Source organism: Mustela lutreola, chromosome 4, assembly GCF_030435805.1.
Source record: "Mustela lutreola isolate mMusLut2 chromosome 4, mMusLut2.pri, whole genome shotgun sequence".
In the NCBI taxonomy this organism is placed as follows: domain Eukaryota; kingdom Metazoa; phylum Chordata; class Mammalia; order Carnivora; family Mustelidae; genus Mustela; species Mustela lutreola.
Window position 1 is genome coordinate 30209440 of NC_081293.1, and position 23074 is coordinate 30232513.

The 23074-nt window shown below is 54.3% G+C and overlaps 2 protein-coding genes across 7 annotated transcripts in view; one reads left to right on the forward strand and one right to left on the reverse strand.

Annotated features, from left to right (window-relative positions):
- The window catches only part of ZFYVE27 (zinc finger FYVE-type containing 27), a 91204-nt gene that overhangs the window by 54038 nt on the left and 14092 nt on the right, over positions 1 to 23074 (reverse strand). For 4 of the 6 annotated variants that reach the window (XM_059169260.1, XM_059169262.1, XM_059169261.1 and 1 more), the window contains 3 exons: positions 22821 to 22965; positions 17754 to 17800; positions 17372 to 17453 (listed from right to left, as the gene is read on the reverse strand). In XM_059169260.1, coding sequence (XP_059025243.1) covers positions 17372 to 17453; positions 17754 to 17800; positions 22821 to 22965 — 274 coding nt within the window. Of the gene's footprint in view, positions 1 to 16231; positions 16389 to 17371; positions 17454 to 17753; positions 17801 to 22820; positions 22966 to 23074 lie in introns of those variants that run through there. The other 2 variants (XM_059169264.1, XM_059169265.1) reach the window with 1 other exon arrangement.
- On the forward strand, positions 2254 to 7630 carry SFRP5 (secreted frizzled related protein 5). Its single transcript, XM_059169266.1, has 3 exons — positions 2254 to 2961; positions 5020 to 5097; positions 6564 to 7630. Exons 1-3 carry the CDS (start codon positions 2439 to 2441, stop codon positions 6908 to 6910), a joined length of 948 nt encoding a protein of 315 aa, XP_059025249.1. The 5' UTR covers positions 2254 to 2438; the 3' UTR covers positions 6911 to 7630.

Here is a 23074-nt window from a genome sequence, read left to right on the forward strand (position 1 = left end):
GGAGCCCCCAGAGCTGCCAGGTACAACTCACCTGGCTCTTCCCCTCTGCGGTTCTTACCTCACCAGCAGCAGGAACAACGCCCCCTGCTGTCCAGGCCAGGCACTGCGCTGCCGAGACCAGCAGAGGCCCACCAGCTGCCTAGGGAGCCATCACCTTGCCAGTCACCTGGGGAGCGCCAACACCCCCTACCAGTGCCCAAGACCACATGTTCCCCCGCAGAAGCCCTGCCAAGCCTGAAGCAGGGATAAGAGTCAGCTGGAGCACAGGGAACAGAATTACTGCTCAGGGGCCCAAACCACAGCCAGGACCAAGGTATCCCAGGGAGCCTGCAGAACACACATCACATTTTCACTCCCAAGGCATACATCCCTTGGAGATCTTCCATTCCTAGGTGCCTACCGTGTGCTGGCACTGTGAGGGGGGCTTTCCTTCCATGAATCATTTGTTTGCCCCCCACAATACCTGTTGAGCAAATGGATGGTCAGAATAGCTAAGTACTTACCCAAGGTCACTCAGGGAATATGCACTCGGACTTCAACCTGGTCTGCAAAGTCCAGGCTCTTGTACCATCACTACACTCTGCTGCCTGTGCCGACAGGGAGGGGTCCTTTACCTTCTGGCAGGTCATCCAAAGAACCTCTTCATGCTCTTTTGCCTGAACCCACCCTGGGCTCTGTCTGCTGGATGTCCTTCTGTGTCCTCTGCCCTGCCTTTTGTCTTTTTCTCACACTAGAGCAGATGAAGCAGACTTCTGCATTTCTGGATCCCTACCTGTGGTGTATACATCACACCTCCACACCTGCACTCGGTAGGTGCTTCGTGTGTGTCTGCTGAATATTAAGAGGAGTACTCCCTCACCTCCCTCCGTTACCACTGCAAGGACAGATCCATGGAAGGCAGGAGCCTTGGAAACATTCAGGAGGATAGGGGGTAGGAGGTGTAACAGCAGAAGTGGAGTGGGGGCAGACCCAACTCCCAGAGTGCCCCAAGCCCTCCTGCAAGACGCCTTTCCAGAGGACCCTCCCCCCCACCAAAGACTGGGGAGGTCAGGTCTCAGGTTGGGCTCTCAACAAGAAGCTCCCCTACCCTCAAGTATTCCTCCAAAGCTGCTCCCACAGGAAAGCCAACGGAAGGCAGGCCCCAGACAGGAGGAAAAGACCCCGAACATGGGGTTCCTGAATACTCCTCTCCAGTGCCTCCCTGGATAGCCTCAATTCCTTCCTCCTTCCACAGCCTTTCGTGGCCTGGGCTGGAATTTATCTTCCGGCAATGTAGTTAAGCCCTGGTGTTTGGAGCCCAAACCTGGATTCAAATCCTGACTCCCTCACCCTTTAGCTGTGTGACTAAGGGCCAGTGACATCACCTGAAGGCCCTCAAAGCCAGCCAGACTGCAGATTCAGAATCCAGACTTCCCGAGGTTACCCGGGTTCTGACTGTGGAAGCAGACCACCAGGGGTCAAGTCCTGACCCCTATCCTCACTTCACTTTTCTTTGCCTGGGTACCTTTATCTGCAAAGTGAAGATAATAACAGTACCCACTTGCCTTATTAGAGCATTACTGTGAGAATTAAATGGGGTAACTTATGCAATGTGCTTCGAACAGACACTCTTAAGTACCCAAGAAGTATTAGCTATCACTAGAAATAGTCGGCGATAAGGCTGTGAAGGGCTGCACAGTGTCCACGGCACCTAGAGCTCACTGAATGGCAGTTACGATTACCTTCGCCCCCACTAGGCTACAGTGTCCCTGGAGGCAGGGGTCCTGAGTCAGATGCATCTTTGATTCCCCCGCAGCCAGCAGCACAGTGCCCGGCACCAGACAAGAGCTCAAACACAGGCTTGAGGGCGGTCGGGTGAAGAACTGCCCTCCTGGAACAGGAGGGTGTGGGCAGCCAGGAGCCTCCTGCCAGGAGAAGGGAGAACCGAGGTGTCAGGGAAGAGAAAGCAGAGCGGAGGGGGAAAGGCCGAGCCGGGCAGATAAGCAAGGGAAGTGAGTGAGAAAAGGAACAGGAGAGGCTGTGGCGGAGGGAGATAAGGAGGAAGGATGAAGAACGCGATCCGCGAGGAAATGCCCAGGGAGGTGAGGGAGCCCCCTGGAGCGGCGCAAGGCGAGCCCCGCGCTGGTAGCGGAGCCGGTGCGCGGGAGAGGGGCGCATGAGCCGGCGCGGGGCGGGACTCGCGAGCGCCGGCGGGAGGGGCCGTGGGGGCTCCACCTAGCCTCCCCGCCTGGGCCCGGGGGCCGGGCGGCCGGAGATTGGCTGGGGCGCGCGGTGAGGCCAGGGCCGGAGCCCCGAGGTGGGAGGTGCCAGGATCACTCGGAGCGCCGGGGAGCGGAGCGAAGGCTGCCACCACTCGGGCCACCTCGGCGGTGGCGGCGGTTGCAGGGGAGCTGCGGGGCGGCGGGTGCACTCCGGGCCAGCTGGGGACGCCGCGCACCATGCGGGCGGCGGCGGGGGGCGCGCGGGCGGCCGCTCTGGCGCTGCTGCTGGGGGCGCTGCACGGAGCGCCGGCGCGCGCCCAGGAGTACGACTACTACGGCTGGCAGGCGGAGCCGCTGCACGGGCGCTCGTACTCCAAACCACCGCAGTGCCTCGACATCCCCGCCGACCTCCCGCTCTGCCACACCGTGGGCTACAAGCGCATGCGGCTGCCCAACCTGTTGGAGCACGAGAGCCTGGCCGAGGTGAAGCAGCAGGCGAGCAGCTGGCTGCCGCTGCTGGCCAAGCGCTGCCACTCGGACACGCAGGTCTTCCTCTGCTCTCTCTTCGCGCCCGTCTGCCTCGACCGGCCCATCTACCCGTGCCGCTCTCTGTGCGAGGCGGTGCGCGCCGGCTGCGCGCCACTCATGGAGGCCTACGGCTTCCCCTGGCCCGAGATGCTGCACTGCCACAAGTTTCCCCTGGACAACGACCTCTGCATCACTATGCAGTTCGGACACCTGCCTGCCACCGCGCCTCCAGGTAGCGCCGCCGCCACCGCCCCCGCGCGCTCCGACAGCCCCGTGCGACTCGGAGGGGCCACCCCCTTACACACACACACACCCGCCTTCTCTCGCCCTGCATGCCCCAGGAATTGCACCTCCGCCCCCTGTCCCCCCACCCCGCCAGTCTTGCAGCCTTCTCAGACTCTCAGGGTAGTGCCTCCCCGCAGCTCTGGCCATGCTCACTGGTTCTCCCCATTCCGATTCCGTTCCTGAAGATGCCCCCGGCATCCCTCCCAACGCTCACCTTCCAAAGACGCTGGAATCCCTGCGTAGCCCCAATACTGTCCCCCTATCCAGAGGCGTCCCCATAAATGTCTTATGGCCTCTCTCAGCCTAAGAATGCCTAGAGTCGCTAAACAATGCCCAGGCCCGTTCACCTCCCAACACAGCTCTGGAGCCCAAGGCACCAAAACAAGACTCACCAACCCCTCCTCATGCTGGGGGCCTGGCGGGGGAGGAGGGCTGAGGGAAAGGATATGGGGGGAAACTGTGGGCTGCTATACCCACCCCCCACACACCATTTTCCATGCCTGGGAACCCTAAATTCTCCCACTCTCCCCCCTAATCCCCCAGGCTAGGAGACCTTGGGGTAAAGCTCAGTGCAGAAGAAAGAGCAGATTGCCAGACTCTGCCACTAACAAGCAGCCCTTAGGAGTTGCCTAAACTTTGAGCCTCAGTTTTTCCATAAGTAATATAGGAAGTGAGCTCAGGTTCCAAAAACTGTGAGCTCCTAAGTGCCACCTCCCACCCACCCCAAGTCCCTAATTACCCCTAATTCCTCCCTGGTCTCAGCCTCCCTTCACTGTGCACCTCCCACCCCCAAAACTCCTTGCAAGCAGAGTAAGGCTGGATTGGGCACCAGACAGGAGAACCAGCAGTGGCACTGAGCAGAAGACAGAAGAATGGGCAGTTGACTCGAGAGCCTAAGGAGTCCTTGATGCTTGGACTCCCCCAAGGGGCAGTATTGCTTTCCCATCTTCTTATCTGATGCAACAAAAGGCAACTGGACTCCACCACACCCTATTCCCCCTCTCCCCCGCCGCCAGGGCTAACTTCATCCACGTAGTCCTTGGTCCTACACCCCCATGTCCCTCCTGAGAGTCACAGTTGGGTAGGGGTCCTATCACGGGGGAGTGTTAAGAGAAGGGAAAACCTCTATTCTTAGGTTGGAAATGGGACCAGGAAGCAGGGGAGAGCGAGCCAGCCCAAGCACGGATAGCGCAGTCCCTACAGGGATCCCGGTCTGGTTCCTTTTCTGGTTTCCTTGGAAGCCATGCATTAACAGCCTGGAAGACAGGGAAGTCCTGGGCTCAGGCTCAGAATCCTACCAGGGCCTGCCCTCTCTGAAGCCTGCCTTCCCCTGTGATGGGGCACCCAGTTGGAGGCAGAGACATAGGACAGAGGGCAGGTGCCATGTGGGCCTGAGAACCAGAGGCAGCCTGAAGGGTTTATGTGGCCCACAATAAAACTGAAACTATTTCATATAAAAATTAAGAGCTTGGGCTTCCTTTGAGACCCCAGAAGTCCTGGCAATGCTAAGGTGCCCACCTTAGAGGGTGATGCTCCTCAGTTTACCACAGGCCCTGTCCTGCCAGTGTCACTTGTTTCCCCTCCTGCCCAGACCCTGTGTTCCTAGGAAGACCCTGTAGACAACCCCCATCCTGAGTTACAAGCTCAGTTCGCAATAGTATTGCAGACTTGGGTACCCACTCTGGACCTCAGTTTTCTTTTCTTTAATAGGAATACTTCAGAGGCTGAGGATTAAATGAAACAAAGTTTAGAAGAAGACAATGCACATTGTGGTGGCAGGTGCCAGGGTCACAGAGCAATTGTGCCCACGGGGGCAGTTTTGTCCCCCAGCAACCTTGTCTCTTTTGAACCTCACAACTACCCAGTGAGCACCCTTACCATCGTCCCATTTCCTGATGAGAGTGGAGGCTTGGCAGGGGGCGGTGGCTCCTCAGGTGGCGAATGGCTTTTGGGCTCCGATCCCCTCATCAGCCTCCCTCGACCCCACCCCTGCTTCTCTCTTCAGTGACCAAGATCTGTGCCCAGTGTGAGATGGAGCACAGTGCCGACGGCCTCATGGAGCAGATGTGTTCCAGCGATTTTGGTGAGTGTGGAGCCCATGTGCCCACTGCCCCAATTCTTTTCCTCCTTGACACACGCACCCACACACGAACACCCATGTCCATAACCATCATAGTGAATACTAACAGTTTTTGCATCCTGGGTCCCTTTTAGAATCTGATGAAGACCATGAACTGTCTGGCCAAAGAAATGCACCTCATTTTGTAGGTCATCCCAGAGGCTTCAGAAGCCCCTCAAGGCCATGGTCCATGGGCCCCAAACCCCACCCCCGACCAAGGCTCCTGCAGCCCTCCCTTGGCACCTGGCCGCAGAGGGCCCTCCAGGGCTGGATTCTCTTTAGGAAAAGCAAGATAAGCCTGGAGATGGCTGGGGGCAGCAGGGAAAGAGCTGGGCCCCAGGATGGAAGTGAAGCACCCTCGCCCCTGGGCGCCTCTGCGTAGTACCCAATGCACCTCTGGCCAGGGGAACCGTGGTCACTTGTCCCACGCCTTCATCCTGGAGCCTCTCCGTTCCTGGGACAGTGAGCCAAGTCTAGTCAGGACCACACGACCCGGCATGTGGCCTTTGCCAAGTTGGCTGCTGTTTTGTGTCTTAGCCTCCCTGTCTGTAAAAAAGAGATAGCAATGAAATCCTTACTTCAGTCTTCTAGGTCATTAGTCCGTTTGGAAAGAAAATACTCCTATTGCAAGGCGTGAGTGTGTGTGAGTGTGTGTGAGTGTGTGTGAGTGTGTGTGTTCAAGAGAGAACAAGAGAGTGGTTAAGGAAAGAAAGAGAAAGATTGAAAGAGATTTTACAAGTTTCCTTCCCGGGGTGAACAGAGTCATTCTCGGGCATCTCCCTGGCTGCTCACAGAGATGGGGGTCCAGGGGCGTGAAGAAGTGGGAGATGAGCCTAAGTGACCTTCCCAAGTTCCAGACTCCCAACCCCTAACTATGTTAGGCTCTCTACAGCCACCGTGTGTACCCTGGATGGTCACCCCGACCACCCTCTTGCCTTCAAACATCTCCCCCTCCCCCATCCTGCAGACACACCACAGACATACTGTCCAATATCAGACACACTGCCCCAGACACCACACTCCCACCCGTACCATACAGTCTCACAAAGGTCACAGTGGTGTGTTCACACCAGCAGCAAGAGCTGGTCATGTGCACGCTGCTCAATCTAGCACCCCATGATGTGGTGGGCCCCAGTGGCAGGGCACAGACCTCATGGAAACCAGCCCATGCTACAGAGCAGGACCCCTCCCCAGGGCCAGCTGTCAAACATTTACCAGCCCACCCACCATGACTACATACACACACACACACACATACACAGAGCCAGAAATCCCATCTGGAAGTTAGCCCAGGGATCATGAAGTCCACCTCCCCGAGGCCCAGGTGCGGAACTTCAGGCACAGGCACCCACTGGGGGCCTGAGAGCAGCCTGAGCGAACCCACCCGTCCTCACCCTGCCCCTCCGTCTACCCTCTCTGCACACACACAGTGGTTAAAATGCGCATCAAGGAGATCAAGATAGAGAATGGGGACCGGAAGCTGATTGGAGCCCAGAAAAAGAAGAAGCTGCTCAAGCCAGGCCCCCTGAAGCGGAAGGACACCAAGCGGCTGGTGCTGCACATGAAGAATGGCGCCAGCTGTCCCTGCCCGCAGCTGGACAGCCTGGCCGGCAGCTTCCTGGTCATGGGCCGCAAGGTGGACGGGCAGCTGCTGCTCATGGCCGTCTACCGCTGGGACAAGAAGAATAAGGAGATGAAGTTCGCAGTCAAATTCATGTTCTCCTACCCCTGCTCCCTCTACTACCCCTTCTTCTACGGGGCCGCCGAACCCCACTGAAGGCCGCTGCTCCCTGCCCCACCCAGCCGGCTGTGCCTTGCCCTCTCCCCACCCCGGGGGGCACACTCCCTTCCTGCCCACTTGGCCTCACCCCTATTCCCAGGCTGACCCAGCCCCTGCCTGAGTGGTTTCATGCAGTCGTTACCAGCACAGGCCCTAAGGAATGGGCATGGAGCCTGAGCTGTCGGTGACTGAGGGGCTCTGGGGCACCTGGGGCCTTCTTCTCTTCGGAGCAGGGCTTTCTCATTTGGGAAGGAACCCCAGCGTTTCAGAAAGAGTGGAGGAGAGCAAGGGAAGCTCTGAGGGGCTCTGAGCAGCCCAAGGAGACAGTTTCCTGAACAGACCCTGGTGTCAGCTCCCCTCTGACGGTGGTGAGGCCTTGCCTTCAAGAGGAAAGTCTCAGTAGTAGGCTGACCTATCTGTGGGACAGCTCCCTACCCCCATTGCCCACTCGTGTCATCATAGTCCCCCAAAGGAGAGGCATTAGGGCCACAGTGCCCTCCAGCCACAGCTCCCCACCTTCCCCATCCCCTCCCTGCTAGACTGGAGACAGGCCCAGCCTGGACTCCCTCCCAGAGGCCGTTTTTTAGGGTTCATCCCTCAGCCTCTGCATGTCCCCATTACCCTGATGATGATTAAATTATCGCCACCACTGCAAGGCCACAGGCACTAGACCTGACGCAGGCAAGGCTCAGTTTCTAATTTTTTTAAGTTTTTAATTAAATGAAAAAAAAAAAAAAACCCAAGTTGGTTTTGACTAGGTTATTTCTTTGTCAGCTGGCCCCAAAGGTGGGGAGAGGAAGGTTCAGAAGGGACTTTTAGAAAGAGATTCTTTGTCATAGCCCATGGCCCATCCACACAGACATACCTGCCAAAGAACAATGCCCCTATTCTCGTAAGATCCCCTGAGAGCACAGAGTGATCACCCTTCTCATCCCCATCACTGTGACAAATGGAGATGACCGTCCTCTTGTTCCTGAAGAGGAAGAGAGACACCAAGATCCCCAGCCTTCTCCCATGGCCAAAGGGCTCCCACAGTCCCACAGCAAGTCCCTGACCTTGCCTCCTCCTCAGATCCCAAGAAGGCTGCACCACAGGGAACTACTCTGAAGAGCCAAGGGCCTAGAGGTGTCACCTCCTACCCCTTTGGCACTCAGACTGCCCCTGGGCACCCGCCCTGACCTGCGGGGATAACGGTGTAGACCTGTGCCACAGGAACCAGAGGGGCAGGAGCCCCTGGAAGCCAGGGAGAAAACACATAAAAGCTCGGGCCCCACCCTACACCTACTGTATCCGAATCCACATTTTAACACATAAATCTTCAAATCATCTAGAGAGCTCTTGCCAAATAGGGGGCCCCACTCCACAACTAACTTGGAATCTCTTGAGGGTGCTCAGAAATCTGAATCTCTAGGTGCTCCCCGGGGTGTATGCAGCCTGCGTTGAAGACCGCGATCTAGATGAGCCAATAGCTAAGGCAGCGGCGGCGGGGGGTGGGGGGGTGCGGTGGTTGCTGGGGTGACCTCAGGCTGGGTCTCGGTCCTACATGCAGGAAGCAGTGCCTATGACGACTGAGGGCTTCTTCAGCGAACTCGGAGCAGATGGTGCTGCGCCTGGAGCTGAATGGGGCAGGGAGGGCAGAAGGCCTAAAATGGAGGGAACAGGCTCCTGTCACTCACAACATCCAGCCTCTGGAAAGAGACCCTGGGGGTTTGTCAGCAGATGCTGAGGGACACGGCAGATGTATCCAGGGCAGGGAGCTGGGGATGCCCCCAGAGCAGCTTTCCTCACCAGTGAGGGTCCGGCTGCCCAGCCCAGGCAGGGCTTCCTGCTCCTCCAGCACAGCGCAGCTGCGTTCTCTTACGAGGACTTGGCTTCCAGGGCTCTCATAGAAGCACGATGACACAGAGAAACGAGGAAGGCCAAAGGGCCCCCATTCTGCTGTGGGGCCAGGGTGAGCTAACAGGTGGTCTGACAGCCTGCCCATAAATCTCCTCCCTGGGCAGTCAGGTGGCCTCGCCACAGGTCAGGAGCAGCAGAGGCCTGCTTGTTTCTCCTCAACTCTGAGGAAGCCACCGCCACCCACCTTCACCCCAAGCCTGCCCAGCCCACAGCTCCCTGAATCTGCCCCTTGTCTCCTAGCCTCCTACCCCGACCAAATATTTATGGACACTTCTATGGTCAACCAGGACCAGGAATTATTTTTCCACTGAACAGACAGGACTCCAGCTACTTCTGGCGGGAGCACAATACTGACCTCTGTCAGGTGCTGGCAGCCAGCGAGATGGAGCAGGCAGGGGAGGGGCTCCCCTCACCCATCCCGGGAAGCCCCAGTAAGACAGTCCTCGGCCACCCCCAACACAGGGGTCTGGCTCTGCTCTGTACATCGGCTCTGTCCCCAACAGCTGCTGTCAGACCCCCCAGCAATCTCTTCCTGGGACAAAGAAGAATCCTCCCCAAAAGGAGGGGAAGCCCCACAAGGCCTGAGCCCACCCTTCATTTCCTTCAGCCACAACACACTCCCTCCTGGCTGGTCTGGAAACAGACAGCTACTGCTGTCCAGCGAGCATCTGGGCTGTGTGTCAGCGAATGACTACATCTGACAGAAACTCCAAGAAACAGTGGGGCTTCTGCACACCAGAGGGCTAGAGACAGACAGGTGTGAGGTCCGTGTCCCAGGCTCATTCTGTCTTCCTGCTCTGCCAGGAGACAGCTTCTGTTCTCTTGGTTACAAACAGTGCCTCCTCCTCCCCACTTCTAACCACATGCCAGGCAGCAAGGCAGAGAAGGGGAGCAAACACAGCATGTCAGCTGCCTCTGGCCCTTTTGATCAGGAAAACAGTAATTTCCCAACAAGTCCCACCTGGTAGATTTCCACGTTTAGCTCCCCGGCCAGAACTAAGTCACATGGCCAACTCCAGGTGCGAGGAGGCAGAGGAAGTCAGGTGTTTCAGTTGGATACAAAATCAGAGTTCTGATAAAGAACAGGAAGGATTTGGGGCAGGCTGCTAAATATTCAGGATCTGGGGTGCCTACATGGCTCAGTCAGTTAAGCATCCGACTTTTCATTTCATCTCAGGTCATGATCTCATGGTCATGAGACTGAGTCCCGCATAGGGCTCCACACTCAGCTGGGAGTCTGCTTCTCTGTCTCTGTCCCTCTCCCCACTCTAAAAAATAAATAAATCTTAAATTAAAAAAAAAGAAGAAGAAGAAGTACCCTGGATCAGGTTGAAGAGAGGTAGTAGAGCCCAGTTTTGGGTTCCAATCCTGTGACTTGGTGACCATGTGACATTGGGAACACTGCCCAACTACTAAATGACGGAATAATGTCTATTTCACAGGCTGGCTGAGTGTTAAGTGGGAATAACATATGACAAGTTGCTCAAACCAGTGCCCAGCATTTAGAAGATATTCATTAAATGGTAACTGGTATTTTTATTAACCAAAGGCCTTGACCTGGCTAGCATGGTGCCCATACATAACAGTACATTCCTAACTGATTTATTAACTAAGAAACCTACTGGCAGGAAGGCAGGAAGAGGTAGGAACATCTCATCTAAAACCCAGAGTTGTTACTTTCAGGACAGAGCCTATACTTGGCGTTTTACTTCAGAAAATACACCCCTCTGGGCACCTGGGTGGCTCAGTGTGTTAAAGCCTCTGCCTTAGGCTCAGGTCATGATCTTGGGGTCCTGGGATCAAGCCCCACATTGGGCTCTCTGCTCAGCAAGGCGCCTGCTTCCCCCTCTCTCTCTGCCTCTCTGCCTACTTGTGATCTCTGTCTGTCAAATAAATAAATAAAAACCTTTAAAAAAAAAAAAAAAGAAAGAAAGAAAAGGGAAAAAACAAAAAAAAAAAAAAAAGAAAAAGAAAATACACCCCTCCCCAAGGGGTATGTAAGCCAACAGCAGGGAGAAGACATAATAAATTCCAAGCCATGCTGGGTGGCAGGCACTATTCCAAGCACTCTGGGATTCTTATTTTTTTCTTTTTAAAGATTTTGTTTATTTATTTTACCAGGGCGGGGGTGGGGGGAGGTAGGGAAGATAGAGCAAGCAAGCGCACCCCTATGAGAGGGGAGGAGCAGAGGGAGAGAAAGGATCCTCAAGCAGATTGTGTGCTGAGCACACAGCCTGACACGGGGCTCAGTCTCACGATCCTGAGATCACACTGACCTGAGCTGAAATCAAGAGCTGGACGCTCAACCAATGAGCTACCCAGGTGCCCCTCACTCTGGTATTCTAATTCAAGCCTGCCAACAGCCCTCAGAGGTAAGCATTACTATCCCCGTTTTAAGGAGGAGGAGGCTGAGGACCAGAGAGGTTCGTGAGCTTACTGGAGGACACGCTTCAGAGTACACAGTAGTGGTCCATGTAGTGGTACTAGGACTTGACCCCAGGTTCTCAACCACTATCCTACCGCCTGCAGGGGGCGAAGCCCAGGGGCATGGGGGAAGGACAGACAGCAAAGCTTCAGCCACCCTGCCTCACAGGAAGATTTCTGCGAGCCCTGCTCAGGTCCCACTCCAAGGGCCCTGACAGCAACAGAGGAGCCAGCCTCTGACTGCGGCTTTGCTCCTGACCCAAAGCAGCCCACCCCTGACCCCACCACCCCTCCTCCCTATGCATCCAGGCTCTTGAGGCCCACAAAGGAAGCTCACAACCCACAACTGTTTAGTCGGCTGTAATCCTGGCTAAAGTTCACTCTTTGGGAAATCCAACGTGGGGGGTGGTTGCTGCTGGAATGTATGTGGCTGGGACCCAGTATCCCAGCCCAGACAGCAAGCTCTGCTGGGGCCCTGAAGAGAGCAAGCAGCCAGGGGAATCCGGAATCCCCAACCCCCAGCTGTGCCAGAGAATGGAATGTGCTGCTCTGGGGTGTTGAAATGGACCCAACCAAGGGGGGTGGTGCTGGGGCAGGGGAGCTCCTGCCACAAGGCTGCCTCTGTTCCTCTGGACGCTGAGCCCACTTTGCTAGGGCTCGGGATGGGCAGGCTGCTCCTGTTAGCTCAGTGGCTCAGAAGATCCTGGAGCTGGTGGGGGCAAGGCAGAACAGAGGGGAGTGAGGCAGGATTGTATGTTCAACCAGAGTTTCTCTGATAATGCCTCTTCGAGCACCTGTGGCACAATTCACACCCCAGTTCCATGGCTTACTAGCTACATGACCTTGGGCAGATTACTTAACCTCTCCAGGCCTTTGTTTTACTCATCAGTGAAATGGACTTAATAACAAAACCTAGCTTTTGGGAATGTCTTGAGGTTTAAGAAAGAATGACAAGCTCAGCATGTAGGTGTTGGGATGCCTGGGCTGCTCAGTCGGTTAAGCATCTGCCTTCAGCTCGGGTCATGATCCAGGGTCCTGGGATCAAGTCCCGCATTGGGCTTCTTGCTGAGCGTGGGTCCTGCTTCTCCCTCTGTCTGCAGCTCTCCCTGCTCCTGTTCTTCGTCTCTCACTCTCTGACAAATAAATAAAATCTTTTCCAGAAATTAATAAAGAACATCCAAGATACAGAAAAGAAAAGTAAAGTAAAGTAGGTGTTATCCTGATCTCAGAGCCTGCCACCAGCTACAAGATAGATGCTGGAGCCAGGGCCTCTCAAAAGTGGCGCCTGGAAGGTTCCATGAAGACAAGGGCATGAAAATGGAGCTTCGTTGGGCTTTAGCCCTGAGGACCAGGAGATTGATGGCTACAAATCCTGAAGACCCCGAAACCAATTCAAAGTCTGCCAGGGCTCACCACAGATTGCCCCCCATCCCTACCAAACCACAAAAAGATCAACAGACCCATCAACTTAAGCCAGGCTGTGGGTGCTAGCTGTGTCCCAAGTCTGTCCCAGTGGGGACCAGAGCTGGAGCACAACCCAGCTACTATTCCTCCCAATGGGTGCCAAAGAACAAAATGGAGGCATCTTTTAACTCAGGCATCCAATTCTATTATGAGCAGTCTGCCCTCTCAGCCACCACACATCCAGTCCTCTCCACACTGTGGACCCCCGCCAGCTGCAAGACACAATCCACCCTCCACAGCTTCATTTTCCCAGTGGTACCTGCACACCTGCAAGTTGTCACTCCCCAGACTGCTCTCACTGAGGCCCTCACACACACTGTAAAGGGACAAAGAGGTGGCCCTTTGGCTTCCTTTCGGTGTGAAGACCCATCCAAGACCCCACGATAAAACCCGTGCTTCCCGAGCCCTGGTAGCCCGTGTCCCAAAGGCTACTCGTGCCACAGACTATTTCACCAACATTACGCATCGTTTTTGTTTTTCCCCAAAATAAAATAGTATTGTCTCTGCTTTTTCAAACTACACTCTGGCCTCAGATTCTTTCCTGAATAATAATCTAAGATTAGTCTCTGGTTTAAAAACACATAAACCAAAAATTGTTCTAGGCCATCTGGGACAGTCAGATTGCCAGAATGGCAGGAACAGGCTGGCCTTTGAAAATCACTTCCTGTGCCCCAGGGCCCATGCTCCATGCCTGGAGTGGATGGTCTCAGGAACTCCTCACAGCAGCCCTGTAAGGTACAGATCAGTATCATGCACTTTACAGAGGAAAGTAGCACCGAAAGGCCTAGGGGCAATGCCCCGTGGCAATTCACTCCAGCGTGGCTGCCACTGATGGCAGAGGAAGGCCAAGTGTGGGACTTGCCACAGCAGTGCCTACTTCTGACGGCCAACAGACTGGCCCTGGCTAACAAAGGCTGCTCCTGCTCTGAAGAAGGCCCTCCCTCTGACACCGTGGGGAAGATGCCTCTTCAAATGGATGTGCTGTCCTTCCCGAAGTGAGGGGCTGGCCTGGACGACTTCTGAGCAGCCTTCCAGCTGAGACACCCAGGACATGTGCCATGCACAAAAGCGCCTGCACAGCCCCAGCTGCATCTCCCTTGGGCCTGCACCATCACTGCTGTCCTTTGGTTCCAAGGCCCCACTTCGCCTTCCTCCAATGTCTTTACTGTTCCTCTGGACCCAAGCTGCTGAGGCCACTTTGATACTTTTTCAAGAGAACATTGTCTTCTGTAAAAACTGCCAAGAAAAGGTCCTGCCTGCTTCCCTGTCTCTCAAGGCCCCTTGGAGCTGCTGGGGCTCCCCCATATTAGAAGTCCGTGAGCTAGGCAGAATCCCATCTGGACCAGGCCACTGCCTCTGCGAGCTGTGCGGGCATGGGGCCATGAGAACACGGCTGTGACCTCACCTCAGCCCTGATGCAAGGTCTCTCCTGCCGTCCTCGCTGCCCCAGCGCTCCGTCTGGAAGGCATGGCTCACAGCCAGCCCTAGTCTGCCAAGTACCATGCCAGACCTTTCACTGCCCCTACTCAGCTTCCCTTGGCCTCAGTGTCCTCATCTATAAAATGGGGGTGAACAGTGCCCACCTCATAGGACCATCACTACGCATAAATAAAATGTGTATAATGCACTCACCACTGTGCCTGGCACCCAGTACACACCCCACAAACTCTGCTTTCAGAGAACCGCTTATCTGCCCTGTCTCACAGCCAATCCTCTTCTGGCTGGCTCTCAGCCTCTACAGCGCCCGATCCTTTTTTGCTTTCTAAGAAGGATTAGCTAAAATCCTTCCGTTTTAAAGCCTGCACTGCTTAGTGTTTGACTAGTCCTGGTCCTAACCCCCAACTGCTCACAATCTGGTCACAAGACAGAGACTCAAGTCAATCCGACAAACACGTGCTGAGCCCCGCCTGCATGAGGCACAGAGCTCCTCCCCCCACCCCCCTGCAGACTCCACACCCCCTCCAGCCGTGTCCCACAGGCACAGCCCAGGCCTGCAAACTCAGCCCAGGGCAAGTCTGGCTCTCTAGCCTCACAGAGAGGGTTAGCGCAAGGACCAGGACAAAAACGTCAGAAGCTTGAGGGCCTTTTTATTGACAATTCTCCATATACACAGAGATCCTTTTTGTTCCTCTCCAGTGTAAATAAAGCACAGAGTATTTAACTCTCATCTGTTAACAAAGGAGCCCAAGGAAAGGGGTACACCAAGGCCTGCCTGGTTCCCCAGGGACTTGTACCTCCCTGGTCTGTCACAGGACCCTAGCTGCCCAGCCCTAAGTAGCCCCAGAAAGCTAGCCTGGGGCAGTCTTGTCTCCCCAGCCTGCCTCCTTGGACACCTGCTCAGCCTCCTATAGGTCCTGGGTCCCCAGCAGCCCATGACTCCAGGGAGGCATCCTAGGACAGAAGCACCCCCTCCTCTCCATCCCATTCCTTGGGGCACATGTTCCCAGGAACTATGCAATAAATAAATAAATACTTCAAAAAGGCAGAGCAACTCCAGGGGACAGAAAGGATGCCCGAGCCAGCTCAAGGCTTAGGGAGAGACGCTGGTGCCCTAACAGTCCAGAAGTGAACATAAAATTATTGAAGAGAAGATGGGGACCTCAGGTGGCCTTCATCCCTAAGTGAGACTGTCCTGCTGAGGAACAGCATCAGAATCGAGGACCTAGCCCGGAGGGATCCTACATTTCCCAGGCCCCCAAGGGTCAAGGGCTTCAGGACCTCTGCTCTCCCTGCCTGTCTCACACTCCATGGGACAAGGGGCCAGGGAGGCAAAACATAGTTCTGGGCCAGAGCAGGGGTGCCTGAGGCTTTGAGCAGGAGAAGTAAGAGTGATCTGAACACCTGGCATCTACCCAGTGGAATGTCACCAGGGTAATATGTGGGCTGAGACTCTGCAAGTCAAGGTCTCTGCAAGTTGAGTCTGATGTCCTTGGAGATGCTGGGGCTCCCTATGTTTTGCTCCACTTAATACTAAAGGATTCTGACATGCCCTCCTAGATACGGCCTCCTCTGGGAGAACATGGAAACTTCAACCCTGTTTCTAGGACTTTTGGTCTTACTAGCTCTGGCCATACACCCTCTGGTGGAGAAACAATGAGATGCTGATGCCTGAAGTGACATTCAAACAGCAGAGTTGGGCCATGCCATGCCCAAGCCCTCCTGCAGGCTCTCAGAGGCCAAGGGACTGGCCCAGGAACAGCAGAAGAAGAATCTCTTCTCCCCATCTCTGATCTGTGGTTTCCTAGAATTGTGAGGTGTGGAGAAACGCCCTGATGCTCAGAAACCCCTAGAGACCAGGCCTAGCTCACTACTGCCCTCTAGTTTATATTCCCTGCCCAGCTCTGAGTCCACTAATTCAGCACAGGACAGAGGAGGGCAAACACGCGGGCCCTCCAGGGGCTCCTCTAACCTCTGGGATTTGAGAACTGCCATTTACTAGCCGTCCGCAAGAGGGGGGAGCAGCTCCAGAACCCAGCTGGAGACAGCGAGGAGAGCGAAGGGAAGCCTACCTAGCGTTCAGGCCACATTTGCCCAGCACACACTACATGGGGCTAGGGATAGGAGAGTGAGGTCTGCTGCTGGTCCCAGGGACCGACGCCCACTTTAGACCCCAGTCCCTCTTCTCACTTGCTCAAGGTCTGGTTACACGAGGCACACACAAACACAGTCTCTCTCTGGGCTTCGGGGGCTGAAAAGGAGGAAGAACTTGGTGAGACGCTTCCTCATGTCCTTTGGTTCATGACCCCCAATACTACTACCATTTCCCAACCCCCAATGCCCCACACAAGCCACCCACCACCCAGCCCACATCCTCGCTAACCCAGCTCCCTAGCCTGCCCTCAGACTCCACTTTCCATGGGGACTGGGGACTTCAGGAGTGACCACAGCAACAGCAGGCCTCTCCCCCAGGTGCCCTGCATTAGAAATGATTCTGGCACCAACAAAACACCACTAAAAAGTTCTTTAAATAAAATACCAGAAGAAAATTTTCCAACATGTTTTAACGGTGGTTATCCCTAGGTAGTAAGATTATGGATTATTTTTTTCTTCCTTCTTCTTCTGTATGATAATCTCCAAATCGTCTAGAATGAGCATATGCTACTTGCATGACCAGAGAGAAAACCAGAAAAGCCTCAATTTCAGATTATAGCACATTAGAGGCAGTGTGCAGAACATGCTCCCACTACTTGTAGAACCTGCATGTGTGTCCGCATTTACCCTTGTGCACGTGAATCCCTTCCTTTATCTGTATCTTTTGCTTACAGTGAGTATGTACTGCTTTTTCATTTTGTTAAAAGTGTTACTGAGTTAATGAGAAAAAACAAAATTCAGCACAGTGGTTTCCTCTGGGGAAGGCAGGGCAGTGCTGGGGAGCCTGGGTGGGGGGCGACTACTGCTGTTTTTTAACTTCAGCAAAGCAGCCACAGATATTCAGTATTATGTCTCATAATTTGGATACATTAAATATATTCTTTTGCACACATAAAATACTTTGGTGTTTTGTTTGTTAAAGGACAGTGGAGATGTTTCTTCAGGGCAGACAGGATCCCTAGTCCCCCTGCCTTCTCACTGGCCCCTTGCTCCCTTTCCACACTGCAGCAGCCCTTGGAAGATGCAGGAACCAGCCAAGCCCTCCCAATGCCCTGACCCCTGGCCGCCTGCCCCACTCACCTGTGGCCCCCATGGAGGACTTGGGCACCTTGAAAGAGCAGCACCGAGAGCAGAAGCTGTTTCCACAGTTACTGCAGCTCCGCTGCAAAGAGCCATGGTCAGTATCAGATGTGTCACCCACACCCAGAGTCCCCCTCCCTCCCATCAACTGATCTCACCCAAGGAACCTGGGACTACCATAGGAATGCCCAAGTGGGGCAGGACAGAGCAAACATGACATCCAGTGGGAAGACTGGTGAAGGTGTGGGCACAGGGACAACAGATCCCTGCTCACCTGAGCAAACCTCAGACCCCAGGCCCAGTGTGGCCCAATGACTCCCCACCACTCACTCCCCTGCATCTCATCCCAAGTCCCCACACACATATCCTCAGAGAGACTCACCCTCTTCTTCAGCACTGAGAAGGTGGCCGAGCAGCCCGTGCAGTTCCCTGACAAACAGAGGCAGCAGTTCAGCCTTGACCTAGTCCAGGGCTCTTGACTCTCCCCTGCTTCTGGCTCTTCTAAATGGGACCACTCAGAATGGCAGCCCAGCCCAGACACCATAGCTGGGAGCAGTGAGCAAGGGAGCAGAGTCCAGGGCACCTGGGAGCTCAGTCTGTTAAGCATCTGCCTTCAGCTCAGGGTCATGATCCCACAGTCCTGGGATGGAGTCCCACTTCGGTCTCCTTGCTCAGTGGGGAGTCTGCTTCTCTCTCTACCCCTCCCTCCCACTTGTGATCTCTCTCTCTCACGCTCTCTCTCTAAAATAAGTAAATAAAATCTTCAATTTAAAAAAAAAAAAAGGGAGCAAAGTCCAGATCTGGAGACAGAAAGGGACTCAAACTAAGAAGGAAATTCCCAGGGTGCCTGGGTGGCTCAGTTGGTTAAGTGTCTGCCTTTGGCTTAGGTCCTGATCTCAGGGTGCTGGGATCAAGTCCCACATCAGGCTTTCCACTCAGTGGCAAGTCTACTTCTCCCTCTCATTCTGTGATCTCTCTCGCTTTCACTCTCTCTCAAATAAATAAATAAAACCTTAAAAAAAAAAAAAAAAAAAAAGGAAAAGAAAATGAAAACAGAAGGAAAATTCCCATGGTCCCTGAGAATCCATGTCTCCTATACACAGCTGCCGGTTCATGAGCCCTCCCAGGACTTAGAGGCCCCACCTACAGGTCCCACCAAAATCGAAAAGCATCCTGCAGAATCTGAAAGCACACCAAGCTAGGGGGGACCTGACAGGTATCCTTCAGAGAAGGCAGATCCAATGAGCTCAGATGAAACCTGCCTGACACGACCCTCTCCTAAGTGTCTCTTAACAAATAGTCTGCCCACAGATAATGCAGAAATGCCTTGCACCCCAGACTCCTGCTTCCTGTCATCTGAAGATTCCAGAAGAGGAGCTCAGAACCAGGCACCTTCCAAGACAACGTGCAGGGCAGGGGCACAGACACTGTGAGTGGTGGGCAGGACGGAGCAGGGAAGGGCCGCAAGAGACTCCACCCAAACCACCACCCACATGATGCTCAAGTTTCCAGACCATGCCAGAAGAGTCAACAACAGCTTAGCAAGTGCATGGGAGGAGGCAAGGAGTGCAAGAAGAGGAAGGACAGGCAGAGAGGGAACCAACCGACAGTTCTTTCAGAGGCCGCTGTGCTCACCACCCACCCATGCTCCCAGGAAAATTACATACGGAAAAGGCGGCCTGCAGCAAAGACACAGTCTACAGAAGGGGGCACGTGCCAGTGAATGAAGGGAAGCAAAATGCAGAGGCAAACTGAGGTCTGAGGAGAGGAAAGGCCGCACTCTGCCTGATGGCTTCACCAAGCTCCAGGAACAAAAGCAAACCCTGAAGAGACCAAGAAAGTTTCCAAAGGCTATCCCCAGGAACCCAAGCTATCGTCTGAGGCAGCAGGGGAGAAAGCCTGGGGGTCCATGGTAGGCATGAAGATGCTCCCAAAAGGGGATACAGAGGCTAGCCCTGGGACTGTGGGCCCAGAAGGAAGCTGAGCTGGGTCCTGAAAGCACTTAGGAGTGGATAATAAGGCTACTGGAGTACGTGTCTACAACCTGAGGCCCAAAGGCCTCCTGCAACCTGGCCAGAGCAATTAGGAGCTTCAGGAAGCACCACTAGGCCTCTTGAACTACCTATGTAGCCAGGTATGGAGCCCCGGGCCTCACCTTCAAGCAAAGGCCCAGAGGTATATTGACAGCTACATGTGGTCCCTTCCTGTCCCACCAGAACCTCCTGCAGCCCTTGCTACAGGACACTCCCTGTGTTTAAGGAAAGATGGGTCCACCCAAGCTAGAGCAAGGAGAAGCCTGAGGCCAAGGCATGTAAGGTGAATGCCATTGCTGCCAGTTAGCACCTGGCCTCTGGACAGCATAGCAGGAGCTGCTGCCCTGATGCCAAACCAACAATCAGGCTACTCTAAAACTTTGTCCCCCACACAAAGAATGTGGGCAAAGCAACCCACCTTGGGGTACCCGGGCAGCTCAAGCAGTTAAGTGTCTGACTCTTGGTTTAGGCTCTGGTCATGATTTCATGGGTCGTGAGATCAAGCCTCTCCCTCTTTCAAATAAATAAAAAAAAAAAAATCAGGGCACCTGCGTGGCTCAGTTGTTAAGCATCTGCCTTCAGCTCAGGTCATGATCCCAGTGTCCTGGGATTGAGCCCCTTCCCCATGCCCCGTCAGGCTCCCGGCTCAACGGGAAGCCTGCTTTCCCTCTCCCACCCTCCCTGTTTGTGTTCTTGCTCTCACCGTGTCTCTCTGTCAAATAAATAAATAAAATCTTTTAAAAATAAATAAATAAATATTTTCTATTTTAGGTTTTATTTATATATTTGAGAGCGAGAACATGAGTGGGGATGGGGTAGGCAGAGGGAGAGGGAGAAGCAGACTCCCTACCAAGCAGGGAACCCAATGCAGGGCTCGATCCCAGGACCCTGAGATTATGACCAGCACTTAATCAACTGAGACACTTAATTAACTGAGCTACCCAGGTGCCCCACTAAATAAATCTTTAAAAAAAAGAAGCAATCCATCTCTGCTTCTCCTTAGCAAAGGGGACAAAGGCACGGGGCAGAGGATTGAAGCCACTCAAAGACTGACACTCAGGTCCAAGTCCAGGATGGAACATCAGGGCCAAGGATCCTGGGGCAGCCATGTGGTCTGGTGAAACCAACATGTACTCACTGCACAAGCCTGAGCCAAGGAGGGCTTAGGATGCTGACACCAGCTCAAAACAGGTATATGGAGGAGAGCAGCCCTGTTCCAACATCTACCAACTCTCCCTGTCCCCACCCTCAGCAAAGGGCCTGACTCACCATGTAATGATGCCACGGGAGCAGGAAGGAGCCTAAGATTTCGTGGGCCCTGCCAGGGTAATGGTCAAAGAGCCTCTGGGACAGAGCAGGGCCACGAAGAAGCCCCTGAGCAGCCTGTCCTCATCTGTCCCTGTCCCCGCCCTCCACGGGCAGCCAGAATGGAGTTGCGCTGAATGTGGCTCACCTCCCCCTAGCCTGTGGGAGCCAGACCCAGAAGCAGAGCAGCTGCACCTGCCCTCACAGCAAGGAGTCTGAGAACATCTCAGGAAGAGGATATCGAGCAGTCTTAAAGAATGGGAATTAAAAGAGGCTTACCAAAAAAGCAGCATTTTCTGCCCTTGCCAGCCTCATGTGAACCTGAAAGGCCTTCACCCAACCCAGCTGGTACTACCTGAACCAAAAACCAAGTATTAAAATAAGACATAGGGACGCCTGGGTGGCTCAGTGGATTAAAGCCTCTGACTTTGGCTCAGGTCATGATCCCAGGGTCCTGGGATCGAGGCCCGAATCGGGCTCTCTGCTCAGCAGGGAGCCTCCTTCCCCCCTCCCCCGCCTGCCTCTCTGCCTACTTGTGATCTCTCTCTGATGAATAAATAAAATCTTTAAAAAAATAAAATAAAATAAGACATAAAACCAGAGGACTTCAGACACTAAGGCAAAGGGAGCATGATGAGTGAGAAAAAAATACAAGAACACAGGAGCCACATCAAATGGCTTGGATTTGAGTCATAGCTCAACCATTAACTGGCTGAAGACATAAGGCAAATCACTTTTTCTCACCTGAGGTTACTCACCTGCAAATGAGAATGTCTAAAGGCCTTGACTTAAAATTCATACACATGGATGAATCACATGCTACAGCAAGAATAGGAATTCTTGCATAGTGTCACTTGGAACTTCTGGAACCCAGATGCTCCTAAGCCCCTAAGAACTGCCTGTCCCTATCACATCTACCATCTGGACTAGATGAGACCGTGTACGTGCAAGTGCACTGAACACAGTGCCCCGGAGAAGTCTGTGATCACCACAAACAAAAGGGAACTGGAAATGACTGGGGCGCACTCACAGAGCAGAAAGAAGAAGCATGCCCAGGACCTCTAATCCTGGAGAACAAGGGCCCTGGTGCCACAGGGGCAGGAAGGCAGGCCCCTGGATGCCCTGGGCCAAATTCCTCAAAAGAACCCCAGGGCTTCTCCCAGGATGCAGACTCTAGAACTCACTCCCACCGGAATGAACAGCATAGCCGCCCCATCCTCCTGGAGGCCAACACCAAGCACAAGCAAGGCTCTTCCTCCAGACCAGCATGACCCCCAAGTCACCTGCTCTCTTCAGCCAGAACTTTATCTGGCTCAGCAACTGCTCTCCCGGTCGGAGCCGGGCTTCCCACCATGCTAACAGTCATGTCTACCTTTCTCCAAAGCTGCCTTCCTTGAGCCGCCCTTACCCTCCCAGTAAAATAAGGACTGATCAGTCCACAAACTTGGCTGAGGAGAAGGGACCTCGGGTTTCTATCATGTGCAAAGGAAGATACTTTTTGCTTCAACTTGTTTCAAGCCGGACAGGAAAGATCCAGAGAAGCTGCTAGGCACCTGCGGGACGGACCAGGACCCCTCATGTTCACACCCCCCTTACTAAGCAACCTACTGTCACCCAGCCAGCATTGTGCTACCACTTAATAAGCATCACCAAATTAGAGACCTCCAAGAACCCCAGGAGATAAGAATTGTTATTACTGCCGTTTCTTAGAACGGGAACCTGAGGCACAGAGAGGTTATATCGTTTGCTCAAGGACACCCAGAAGAGCTGGGATTTACCCCAGGGGCAGTCGGACGCTACATCTTGTTCTCAGCCATCCTGCCACACTGCCTTCTGGGCCTCTGCCTCAGGATGACACCACTCTCCAATCCTGGAGTGGCGTTTCTGGAACAGAGTGCCTCAACTTCCCTCAAGTTAACGTTCAAGGAGGACAGAGGAACAAGAAGGAATGAAGACTCACTCCCTTGGCAGTGCCACTGTTTGCCTGCTACCCTCTCTGGGGCCCGGGCACATGGCGTTACTCCTTACTCTCATCACAAACCAGTACCCACAGTTCCCAAACTCTGGCCCCACGACACCCACACAGCCCCCTTTCTCAGGCCTGGCCGTACCGAAGTTGTTGGAAGGGCAGCGTTTGCGAAGTCGCTCCGTGAGCCGGGACACCTTGCTGCGCAGTACCTCATTCTTGCTCAGAAACCCGTTGTCCTGTAGGACCAGCTCGTCTTCCGCTGGACACGGGGCACCTTCGTCATCCTCCTGTGGGAACAGCTGCTTCCAGTCCTGCCCACCTTGTGGCAGGGCTCCGGGAGCCACGTGCAGATGCCCCCAGCACAGCATACCCCACGAGGCACAGGGCCAGCCAGCT

Bases quoted from the DNA above. Each gene is read 5' to 3' on its own strand.
- SFRP5 (XM_059169266.1), top strand. From the start codon at position 2,439: ATGCGGGCGGCGGCGGGGGGCGCGCGGGCGGCCGCTCTGGCGCTGCTG. The intron at 2,962-5,019 runs GTAGCGCCGCCG...TTCTCTCTTCAG, and splicing joins GCCTGCCACCGCGCCTCCAG to TGACCAAGATCTGTGCCCAG. The intron at 5,098-6,563 runs GTGAGTGTGGAG...GCACACACACAG, and splicing joins GATGTGTTCCAGCGATTTTG to TGGTTAAAATGCGCATCAAG.